At 40.3% G+C, this 13152-nt stretch overlaps 1 protein-coding gene across 2 annotated transcripts in view; it reads right to left on the reverse strand.

Moving 5' to 3' along the window:
* Window positions 1-529: 529 nt before the first annotated feature.
* The window catches only part of phf14 (PHD finger protein 14), a 112591-nt gene continuing 99968 nt past the window's right edge, over window positions 530-13152 (reverse strand). For both annotated transcript variants that reach the window (XM_084378999.1, XM_084378998.1), the window contains exon 18: window positions 530-2005. In XM_084378999.1, the coding sequence (XP_084235125.1) occupies window positions 1931-2005 (75 nt within the window). In that variant the 3' untranslated portion in view covers window positions 530-1930. The remainder of the gene's footprint in view (window positions 2006-13152) is intronic.

Raw genomic sequence — 13152 nt, forward strand, 5'->3', positions numbered from 1 at the left:
GCGGAGAGCTGATGGTCATTACTGCAGGTAATACACTGACAACGTCAAAACTCCTGGACTATCCCTTTAAAAAAATTGTGTTTGCTAGCTAGCTTTCAAACTGACAGTTTGACAGCAGGCTTGGTGGGTGGCCTTGTGGCTGGCAAGCACTAGCATGATACTAGTTAGACTGAATGGCTTAACTTATGCATTTTGCGGGGGTTGTGACGCTCATAAAAATGTATCCACCGTTTTACAGACCCTGCTGTCACCACCTTCGCTTATGGAAAAGAGTCTTTTTGGGCTGCAGCGCATCCCGTGATGATGTAATTACACAGTTTGGCCGCTACAAAAGTTGGCTTCAAAGCTCAGCATGCTTCCTGGGGGCTTGCAACCTACATGCTGAAATTGGAAATTGGTCTCGTAAAATGTATCTTACTTTTGCCTTTATTGTAGGAGGACCAGCAAGTTCACTGAAAAACAGCAGGTTACCGGGGCTGTAATGATTACTGAAGTCGGGGCTAAAAAATCACAATCATACATTTCTGGACAGGATTCAAAGCATTCACAAGCATACATTTATTAATGGTGTTTATATAAAATACATAAATCAAATCTTTGTGGCTTAAAATAACAATTAATTACTGTTAATGTGTCACTACAGTCAGTTAGACACCAAACAGGCCAAGAACCACTCTGATCAAGAGATTTCATACATTTAATGTGCACTGACTATCATTGACAGAGAGGCAAACATTTTTTGCAGTTCAGATTTATTGGCACTTGAAGGGAAAATTCCAGATTTGTTGTGAAAGTCTGATGTGCTTTGGCCTGACAGTAGTCTCTGGTCCAATCTAGTGATCTGTTAGCTCTCTGATAACGGTCACATGATATTAATGTAACCATTATTTCAAATCAACTTTACATTATTTCTAATTTGCAGTAAAGTCAGTCATATTTAGTATCAACTTACATGTGAAAGCTGTTTTTTGATAGTTAGACTATAAATACTGGCAGCCTCTGTGCCTTCAATTAATTTTAATTTGCTAAACTTAACTGACAAGTGAGTGATGATTCCCAGGGAGCTTAGAGATCCAGTGTGGACCACACAGTACTAGCAGGTCATAGAACCATCTGGCTTAGAAAAATAATGAGAAAAAAAAAAAACTACAGTAATTCTACTTTACAAAGTATGTAAATAGAATCTACAAGTAGCCACAACATGGAAGATTTTTATTACAAATCAGAGGACACTATTGATTGGTATGTAGCACTTAGAGATACTGTAAATCAAAGATGCAAAGTGTGAATAAGTAAGTGAGAAAATAGGTCGAAGTAAGTAGATATGCGTGAGATATAAAAATAAAATCCTCCAGTCGAATGTCAAGTGAAATGCACTCAAAGATGGTGGAAAGCACTTCACAGCTGACATCAAACGGGTGTGAGCGTGCCCGGTGGGGAAGAAGAAGTGGACTCACACCCACTCTGCTAGCTTCGTCTTGTAAACAGGACACTGAGGATACTCTGTGTGGACACTGTCTGATGATCATTAGTGTATGAAAATAGATTACATGGAAAGTGTCATAAATTCATCAGGTGGCTGGGTGTTAGCAGTCAGACAGGATCTCTGCTGTAGAGGAAGCACAGTGGTTTGTGCCGCTGTGTCTGAATGCTTTGATGTGCTGCTTCATGAACATCTGTCTGAAATCTGTCTGTCCAGCCCTGTCCATAAAAAGTACAAACTCTACCCTTGAAGAGATATCAGCATTTAAATTGCGTTTTCTAAAATACACCTCTGGTTGCTAAACTGTTTGGCGTAGAAGCTAACTGCTGGCTGTCTAGAAACTTTGGGAGGCTGGTAGAAAGTTATGTATGCTATAGTCTGAACAGAAATGCTAAGACTGGAGGTGAAGCCGTAGAGCAGTTGTGTGTTTGTGTCCAATCGTCAGGTTCAGTTTGGAATCTCCTGCTCTGCTGTTTCGTCTTTAACAGAGTCATCTTCCTCCACCTGCTGCTCTTCTTCCTCCTGCAAACACATGACACAGCATACCGTCACAAGACAGAAGGAACCTTTAAAGCAGTGAAGAAAACAAAAGTATACTGACCCTTATCGCATAGCCAAGGTGTTACAACTGTAACTACCTTTTCAACGTATCCTTTTGTATTACAGACTGCATTTATATATGGATGCAGTGTTGCTGACACGGCTACTATCCTCAGGAATTACATTCACAATGGACACACCTCAACTCAAATTTTACATCAGCTGTCAGTCCCAACATAAGAAATATGGCGTTCTCTATGTAGTGACACAGAAGGTAAGGAGGACGGGGAGTATGTGGGCACATAGCACAACTGACTTTCATGAAGGAGACAGAAATGTTGTGTTCTGTCACAAACGCACGTATGTCACATTCTACCGATTATTTCTCAAGTACTCGGATAAGAAATCTTGCCTCATAGTAGCTCTGCAATTTGTTTTTATTAAATTACTTTTGCTTTATTTAAGAGCAATAATAAAATACTAAAGAGGAAGTAAGACAAATGAGCAAACAATTGGTTTCCTTTTTAGAAAATCAACAGTTTAATGCCTTGAATCGGAATATCTTTCACTGCAATGTTTTCAATATAACTATATAGTTACCAGAGCAGCAACAGTAATATTTACAACAGCAAAATAACTATAATCTCAATAATATCTCAGTAGGAACGGACCTAAAATGTCAATAAAATAATATTCCTGACATCAAAATACTGAGTGATGTTTAAAGAATGAAGAAGACAGACAGCAGTATCAGTCCACCTCCTTCAGCTCAGGTGATTCACAGCCTACAGGTACTGCTGGTAGAGGCAGGAGGGGCTTGTTTCTCTCAACCACAAGCAAAGTTTACATGAGATTGAAACATTTTAAAAAACTGGTACAAACCAAGCTAAGCAGTTACTACACACCAGCTTTCGATTAAGTGCATTGCTACGTTGTTTTATACCATTTCACTATTAGCCGAGCTAGCATGCTGTGCTTGTATAAAACAGCAATGGTGGATGAGAGACTGCTGACACAGCAGATTGCTATCTACATGTTTACGTATGCTTGTTGAAAAGGTGTATTTATAAATTATTAGCATTTTACTCCTGACAGTTTTATTGCACTTACAGTAACGAGCACTGTTGCTGTCAACTTGAGGAAACGTCAGTAATCATCACCTAGTTCACTTCATTGTGTCCACCGCCACCACTCTGCGCCGCTGTTCACTGACTTGCTCTGTGTGTGTGTATGTGAAGGAGCTCAGCAGAAGAGAGGCCGCAACAATGGGATCACCAATTACGCCAAAACGTTATAAAGTAGGAGTTTATGCTATTTAATAATTTCTGAATAATTTAGTTCTCAGGGCCTGTTTAACACCACAAGCTCTGTTTAACACCACAAGCTCTTTGTGCAACAGAAATAATCATCCATGCCAAACACTGCACTGCAAAGTTAACCTGGATTAAATGAAGGCATGAGGCAAATTATTTGCCTCGATGGTTACTGAGGGTAATGTTTCAGAATGCAAGGTCAAGTTGTATAAATGCAAAGTAGTTCATTTTCAATAGAACTTCTTGTAACTATCTAGATAACCCTCTCCTAGCTAGCTTCTTTTTCACTACCATCTCAACGTCAACGTTTGTGAAAAGCTTAACATATAGCCCTGGTTTTCAAGAAGCATTCTAAGCTAAATGGGTATCTACAACAATAGGATTGTAAAATTCTAACAGCTCATTATTTTAGCCGTGGTGAAATGACAGTTTGTTAGCATTCAACAAAACATTTCCTGAGTCTTGACTCTTTCATGAAGCCTCATGGAGAAACATATTTAAGCTTTTCAGAAAAAAGCAAACAGTTGACAGAGAGAAAACCTACTGGGTTACAAAAGCCAGCTAACATGACTTCAGCTCTTTATGTGGCCTTCCAAGTGTTGTGATGTTAGACAGTCACATGTGTCAAAGTGTAAGGTGGAGCTGACGGAGGCTGTGACTGCAAGTCTGCTGGTGCTGGTTACTGGATGCCATTTAATGTCACTCCATATCACGTTATGTTTCTTTGTTCACTTCCTGTTAATTTGTATGTATAGATGTTTAATGTACTGTATCGTTTGATTTAATTGGTGTTACTTTAAAACTGTTGGGCCACACTATTATGATGCTTTCCCTTTGATTAAATTTCATGAAATGTATATGCAAGTCTCAAAGCCAACAAAAAGAAGGTGACATACAGAGAGCAGGAGTCATAGTGGGCCAACCAGGGAGCCAGCTGATTTAGTAAAGCGGACAAAGTGAAAGTGACAGTGGTGAGAGCTGCAGTGGTGATTAAACGACTTTGACAGATACAATTATCGCCCCTCCAGAGGTTAATGAACACATCTACACACCAGAATGTGTGATCACGGTTAGGATCTGCAGCCAATAACACCACATTCCTCCAGCTAGCTGAGAGCAGACATGAACTAGCTTCTTATTCTCTGTCAGTGAGGCATGTCTACTGCTGTGGACTCACATCAATGTAAATATGTTATGTTTTAATATATTCTGAACGTCGTCTGATATACTTATCCTGGCACAATCTGGTCCATGACTACATTAAAATGTTGGTACTTCAAAAATACTTCCAAAAAACAAATGTGCTTTGTGAATGTTGCTCCAAAAAAACAAAAATCCCCAAGGAACCTGTTTTTTTATTACTCCAGCCTGTCCTGACAAGCTTGGATCTTTTAGTAGAATATTATCTGCAGATTCACTTAACAATTCTTGGGCAGAAAAAGTACATCACTGGTCATATATATACATACATACATACATATATGCATATATGCATATATGTATATATTAAAACAAAAACTTACTCATCTTTAAAACTACAATTTCCCAAACATTTGGTCTAAAGATTCTTTAGGTTGTATTTTGTTCATTTTATTAAAGCTGTTGAGCGAGTTTATATGTTTTTATGAAGTTTGGTTCAATAATGAATTTATTATAGGTCTTCTAAAAATGTGACCAAATCTAATCAAATTGAATGACCAATGTTGGTGATTATAGAAAGTTGTGTGAATCAAATGTTCTTTGTAGCCTCTTAACTTCTTCTGAGTGATTCTGATTGATAACAGCTGGTGACTTCTCTGGGCCCATTTTAATAGGACTTGTTTGATACACCCATTAGACTCAGCCACAAACACTACAATTGGAAAGTCTAAGGAGCTCAGCATTGATCTGAAAGAGCTCATTATTGATTTGAACAAGTCAGGAAAGTCACTTGGAGTCATTTCAAAGCAGTTACAGGTCCCAAGATCAACTGTACAAACAACTGTAAGTATAAAGTGCATGGCACAGTTGTGTCACTGACACGATCAGGAAGAAAACACAAACTATCACCTGCTGCTGACAGAAAACTGGTCAGGATGGTCAAGAGTCAACCAAAAACCACCAAAAAGAAAGTCTGCAATGAATCAGAAGCTGCTGGAAGACAGGTGTCAGTGTCCACAGTCAGGTGTGATTTACATCAATCTGAGCTGAAAGGCTGCCGTGTTAGAAAGAAGCCCTTGCTCCAGACGCAGCACCTTAAAGCTCGACTGAAGTTTGCTGCTGATCACATGGACAAAGAAAAAACCTTCTGGAGGAAAACTCTGGTCACATGAAACAAAAACTGAGTTGTTTGGCCACAATGAGCAGCAATATGTTTGGAGGAGAGAAGGTGAGGCCTTTAACCCAACAACACCAAACCTACTGTCCAGCATGGTGCTGGTTGTAGAGATGGGGCCAATCCGATCCAGTATCGGTATCGGGTCCAATACCAACGTAATTCACGGGTTGGAAATTTCCGATCCAACCTGCGGAGATTCCCGATCTATGAGCCATGTCTGTGCTTTAATGTTGTCTGCTGAAATGACTCCACAAGTGATTCCTGCCGGCTAGTCTGCTAGCTGGCTAGCATTGAGCAGCACTGTGGCTAGCCAACATGTCCGCTGTGTGGAAATATTTTACACTGGAAACACCGCAAAGCAAGACAGCAAAATGCAATGTTTGCAAAGCCGTTATTCAGAGAGGCGGAAGCTCCCTCGCGACGTACAACACCACTAACGCAATTAAACATTTAAAAAAGCACCAGGAATCACTTCTGGAGTCATTCCAAAAGCAAGGTAAACTCCCAGCCGACAACGTGAAAGCTAAAGGGATTACCGAGAAGTTGCTCAACTTCATCGTACTCAATGACCAACCGTTATCAGTGGTGGAAAACGCGGGATTTCGCAGCATGAATGAACACTTATTGTTTTCTATTGAAGAATAGTTACACAGACTCTGGCGTTAAGCTTAATCCAGGTCACCTTCAGCGCCAAACCTCCTTCTGTACTTGATTTGTGCTGTTCAGATGCACACTGTTTTATTGATAGTGTGTGTGTAAGATGTTTACACTTATTGCACTTTTCTTTTATTTCAAATATTTGACATTTGAAAACCTCGATTTGTTGATGCTACAAGAGCCAGTGTACTTAATTTGTGCTGATCAGATGACGCAGCCCTTTGTATTTTAGTAGTGTCTACTTGATTTGTACCAAGTACTTGTATTAATATGACAGGTTTTTTTTTTTTTTTTGGAATTTAATAAATATTGACAATCAATTTGAAACCCTTACATATTTGTTTTCAGGATGGGATTTTTCCTGTTAACAGGATTTCCTGTTTTTCTGACTTCCTCTTCTGACCTTACACTTACCTCAAGTTGCCTATTGGGACATACATGCATACATACATACATACATATCATACTTGCCTGTAGAGAGGAGTTTATTTCAGCCTCATATAAAATCAACAATAATGATAATAATAATATTAAAGCAAACAGAGCTCTGGTATAGGAATAGTATCGGTATTGGCAGATATCCAAATTCAGTTATTGGGATCGGATCGGAAGTGAAATAATGTGGATCGGTGCATCCCTAGCTGGTTGTATTATGCTGTGGGGCTGTTTTGCTGCCAGTGGATCTGCTGCTCTAGAGAAAGTAAATGGAATAATGAAGAAGGAGGATTACCTCCAAATTCTTCAGGAAAACCTAAAATCATCAGCAGAAGATTGGCTCTTGGGTGCAGTTGGGTGTTCCAACAGGCCAATGATCCAAACACACATCAGAAGTGGTAAATGAATGGATCAATCAGGCTAGAATTGAGGTTTTGGAATAGCTTTACAAAGTCCTGACTTGAACCCCATCAGAACATGTGGACTGTACTGAAGAAACACGTTTGTGCCAGGAAGCCAACTAATTTAGTTGAACTTCACCGATTGTGTCAAGAGGAGTGGTTAAACATTCAGCCAGAGGACGACCAGAAGCTTGTGGATGGATATCAAAAGCAGCTAACTGAGGGGAAGATGGCCGAGAGACATTTAACCAAATATTAGAATTAGAATATTAGAATATTTATGATCCAGCAGATTTGGTCACATTGTCAGAAGACCTATAATAAATTCATTATTGAACCAAACTTCATGAATGTTTTTTGTGTTAGTAGTTTGTGTTCCACTCATTCATCACAGAAACATGAGAGCTGTAGAAATCATTGGGACTGAAGACTGCCGTGACGTACATGATCTTTATGAGTGGATGGAAACTTTTGACTGTATTTGGTCAAAACAGTATTTGACAAAGGAAGTTTCTGACCTCATGATGCCACAAGATGCAAAGTTATAACTCTTGAAAAGTTATGACAATTCATCTTCAGGAGAACATAACTGTTGATACCAAATGTATTGTCAGTCCATCCAGTAGTTACTGAGAAATGTCTGTTTGGACCAAAGTGGTGGAGCTCTAGAGAAATGCAGCTAGCCTGACTAAACACATTACTACCATTAACACCTTCTACTAAGCCCACAGTGATACTATCTTATCGATACTTGTCAGTAACATCGATGCCAACAGACACTGAAAATGGTGCACTTCTTTGTGTTCTAGTTCTAGTGTCCCGTTAGCCACACTGGTCAAAAATAGTCTGTGCTCTAGTAATGATGGCCACATTTTGCTTTTCATTATTCTTTACTGAAGACAAAGAAAGTATTTAGACAGTCTAAGTGAGGCACTGAGAGGACAGTGAGTTTCACCAACTGGCAGTGTGTTTGGAGGAAGGACATGCTTTTACACACCTACAAAATATGACCCAAAAGAACTACTCTTGCCTCTTCCTGCCATTCACTTCATCAGACACCTTTTCATGTTATAGATGTGGACTATGTAGATTAACAATTGATGTTATTGCCTTACCCTCAATCTTGTGTACATTTGTATAATGTATATTTCTTACAGTCAGAGTAAAACTTTGGCACACCTGTCAAAAGGCTCAACAAAATGTTATTTTTTTTTAATGATTGCAAGTGAAGAGGACAGTGTGCTGGTGTTTTTTCTCCTGACATTTCCGACAGTGAAATTTCAAAAGGTGCAATTCTTGAGATTTATTCAGTGAGCAACAGAAATATAAGGAGTTATCCTCTTCAGTTAGTTAAACTGTTTGTGAAATAAAAAAAAACAAAAACACTGTTGCCTCACAGAAGGTCCTGATTTTCATTCTCTGTATGTATGAGGATATTTCTTCTGTCATGGCTGGAGTTGTTCCCAAGGCGCCCACAGTGGCTACCCACTCCTCCCCAGTGATGGGCTCAACGCAAAGATCAAATTTCACTATATTGTACTGTGTGTATGAATGTTTGTGACAATGAAACCCAATTTTATCTGATTTGAAAATATATCAAAGAAATGATTTTGCTTTCTGTAATCATGAATAAAGACTGTCACGGTTGCCATAGCACCCTCATGACAGCTCACTGCCTGCTCTGATGTCTGATGTCTGAACTTGACTGATATTACTGACTGATTTTAGCTAATCAGAGATACACTAGTGGTCATTAGGAGAAGTCATAACAACACTATCTACCCACTATGTTTACAGAAGCAACATGAGGTTTGAGTAATTATGAGGAATATTTAAACTTGTCTGCAAGGGGCAGTGGCCCCCACTGGCCCCCTTTCCTGTACTATTGAGCCATAATGTTCAAACTGTGGATGACGTTCTGTAGAAAGTCACTGAATATTCTTGGCAACATCTTATTTTGAAGTTTAGTAAAAATACATGTTGGTCTTATAATTTTATAACAAGATTGAAATTTAAAGTGTCGGATAACCTGGGATGAAGATGTGCTGAATTCGTGTATGTCCTCGATCTCAGTGTAAATAAATTAGAGTGGAAGAAGTGCAGTGCTATTTGCTGCAGTTGTTAAGGCACGTGTAGAAACAGTAAATTAAGGTTAGGGTTAATGCAAAGGATGGCTCATATATCATCTCTTTACTAACAGGAGCTTTGTCGGTGCCTCTGGAGCAGTCTTGATATGCAGCCTCCCCTGGAGAAAAATGTGCTACTTTTTCCTGAACTCTGGGTACTTTCTGGTGCTGGTCCATAGGGCTGATATAAATCTAGCTGTGGGGTGACACCTCATGAACCCCACCATCGTATACATTCGTGCCATCCACCAAATCTCCCTGACAAGCCTGCCAATTTTCCAATTACCTGTGGCGCCATCCGTTATCGGAGGGCCAGTCAGCTCTTAAATGGGAAACAAGAGGGGAGGAGGGGCCAGCGCATGCTAACTATCTCATAAAGCAAGAGATGTGCCTTCCTCCACTGATTTAGTGTGTGTCCCTGGGGAGAGGGGTGACACCAGTCCTCCTGGCCTCTCAGGACCTTCACAGGATTTCTCATGTGCTCTTTATCCTCCCCACTCCAACCCCTCAGCCACCTATCACTCATGTCTCTGCCCAAGGGAAGCAGATGGGTGTCAGTGCTCCACAGCTTCACTGTTGCTGGTATTATCCTGCTGTCTGCCTGCCTGCAGAGCCTCCTCCTCCAGTATGGGTAGGAGGGCAGCAGCAGGGAGGGACAAGGCCCAATCTTCATCTGTTTTCATGTTTCTTTGAATTTCAGTGAAATGCCGACCTGCAAGTGATACTACAGCTGTAAATTGCCTTCTGCTAGGGCCAACTCCTCATTTATCTGCCCTTATAGTCAGGCTTATGGAGTGAGTCTACAGAAATTGCCTGTGCAGCATGCAATTTAAAGTGTCAGAGAGATGAACAAGACGACCTGTTAATCATATTTGAAATGCACAAATCACTGGGGAGTATCTGACAAGTTGTTTGGGGAGAGGTGTAAGTCCTGTTAGAGAGCATACTGTATGATGCAGTGGAGAGAAGTCAGTCATTATAACTCTGTAAACCAGCATCTTTATGTGTCATAGCATTATGAGCTGTACTGAAAGATCTGTCCTGCAATTAGATGATCAAAACCTTTTTGATGTAAAGTTGATTTATTGGCCACGTATGGCATTAGAACAAGCTGTTAACACAACATATGGTGTTATCTCACCTTATTAATCTGTGTGATGGGTATGTTACACATCCAACAGACACAGAGTAACTTTGGAATTGTGTTTGTGTCCACCTGCTTAATGTTACTCAGATATTCACTCTCCTTGAGCTCTGTTTTGGTGCCCACCAACCTACCGAGAAAAATATCTTGCACTTTAGCTGCTCAATGCTCTGCTAGGTTCATTAGCTAGTTGTGACTTTGTCTGTCTGCTTATCTGTGCCAGTTGTGTACGCTGTACTTGTTAGAGATTTTTTGCTATAAACAGCTGCCTGCTATATCAGAAAAAAAGCTGATGAGAACTGCAGAGTTGGTAGCTGGGTTTGTCCATTCCATCATGTGTTTCAAATTTGAAACACACTGCAACCAGAGAAGGTGCTGATCCAAACTGTTTTTTGTTCTGTATGACTCTCAGACCCAACCCTAATACACCCCTTGCCACTACTAGTTAGCCCTACATCTCTGCTTTGCACATTCAGGTCCCTAGGCACCCTGCAGAGTGTCCTGATTCTTGTTGGGATAGACGGGTAGGGTGAAGTGTTAGGGCTACATGGCCCTCCAAACAGAGGCTTTTCAGAGGCACACTTGGTGAGAGAGTGTTATGAGAACTCTGTCGTTTCAATGTATAATGGTCCTTTAATTATAAAAAGCATAACACAATCTGTACTGCCTTCCTAGCTAGCTTTAAATTATTATAGCTGAATAATGCATGACAGTCCTGTATTTTGATGTATTTTAATGTTGCATTCCCCACTTTGATGCCATATGAAGCCTGAAATTTAACAAAAGTCCAGCAGCAAAGTTGTGTCACTTGGTACTGCTCCTCTAATATCAGTGTAGATTGGCAGGTCAGGAGCCCAGGTTGCTAATGTTAGCCTATAAAGCACCGCTAGTAGCCAGGTCATGGAGCAGTATTTAATTGACTGATAGAGTGAAACTGTGAATAAATTGCAGGCGTCTACGCTTTCTATCTCCATCAGATAAATGGCAAATGGCATTGCACATATCAACGTCTTGTAGGGTACGCCATTTCAGTGGGGGAGAGCATACTAGTTTTTTAACTGGGGACCTCAGACATATAAGACACAAAGTGCATTGTACTCAAATTGCTGTAAGGAGGTTTATATTCAACAACATATGTTGAATTCAGAACTGTATATTTATGATTAGAGTCAATACGTAATCAACCAAACTGCCTTGTATCCATCACATCAGTAGTGGATGACATGTCTAAGATCCTAACAACATTTAGCCATATTCATAACTCCAAACTTAATATTATCTGTTTAGAAGACATCTGTGTTGTTCTTGCCGTATTAAAATTTGTAGCACGTTATAAAGTGCAGCTCTAGCCCCTGATCCAGATAGGGGAAAGAGGGGAGGCAGTGATTTTCTCTGCCTCCTGCCTGTGGACTACAGAGGTATGGAGCTGTGTTATGCATCAGTGGCCCCTGCTAGAGACGTTTGCTTTGTGGAGAGTGGCGAGGCAGACGCTCTCCCTACGACAAGCTTGCAGGAGCTGATGGGCTCTGGCATTGTGGGATGTCTCCATCAATTTCCTCTGGGGACGCGAGGGAGAGAGAGAGGGGAGGAGGCTGGGTTTGTTTCCGCCGCTTGCTTTCCATAGGCTGGCAGGCCCTCTGGCACTAACATATACATATATGATAATCAAATGCCACATTTTTCATTCGAGTTGAGGTCGTCGTTTTAAAGGGCAGGAGCAGAGCGTCGTCTCTGTCATATGATGCAGAGAGAAGAGGAGAGCGTCGACTGAGCCCTAGGTGGCAACAAAGACCAGTGGAGCTCTAACGGTGCTCAGCCTCACATCCCTACTGCTGGCACCAGTAATTGCAACTCCTGAACGCACACACGCATGCACACACACAGAAAGAGATCTGCCGACCACACACCCCACACAATCACGTCATAAACTTGGATTAAATTTACACTGTAAAGGAATCATAATGTACAACACAGCATCCTTTATCAAGCCTATACACTCCTGAAAAGAATTAGCAGTTAATTAGAGTGACCTATTCTCTTATCATGTTTTCTGCTTTCACTGTATTTACTTATGAGTGCGTCTTACACTGCACTTTTTGTGTATGCAAACCATAGACACCGAGATGCTTGGCATTATGGTGTCCTCTCACCTATCATGGACTCACTGCCCTCACTGTTCAGCTGCACAGATTATAGCACAGTCAGGCACATTTCTGTGAAGTGCTAAAAACATTAGGGAGCATCAAGTTTTCATGTAACTTAAAATTCATGTTCAACAGTAGGGTTATCGCAGGTAAAACTAAATCTAAAATAATCAAATCCAATGTGACATGAAACTGCCATGGCACACTTTGAATTACATCCCAGTTTGTTAATTTTCTTTTTTTTTTTTTCATTAATTTGTAATGCTAAAGATTAGGATAGGCTTTCATGATATTTGTCAGAATAATAACCCCAGGGCTAATACTGGCACATGCTCAAGCAGTTACATCTGAACTAGTAATACAAGGAGTGCAAAAAAGAAATAGTTTACTCTTGTACACACTTTTGAAGGGTTAGGGTTCATTTTGAATCCACTTACTAGTAACTTTCAACCACATCTAATGGTCTTTCTTAGTGTGATCAGCTGTCATGCTCCATGTCAAAACAATAAAGTATTTCAAAGGTATTTTTGAAGGAATGCCATGCTGTTTTACAAATGGGCCACTACAGAAAAATGTAAAAAATGAAACAAAT

This window comes from Pagrus pagrus (assembly GCF_965226575.1).
Source record: "Pagrus pagrus genome assembly, chromosome: 17".
NCBI lineage: Eukaryota > Metazoa > Chordata > Actinopteri > Spariformes > Sparidae > Pagrus > Pagrus pagrus.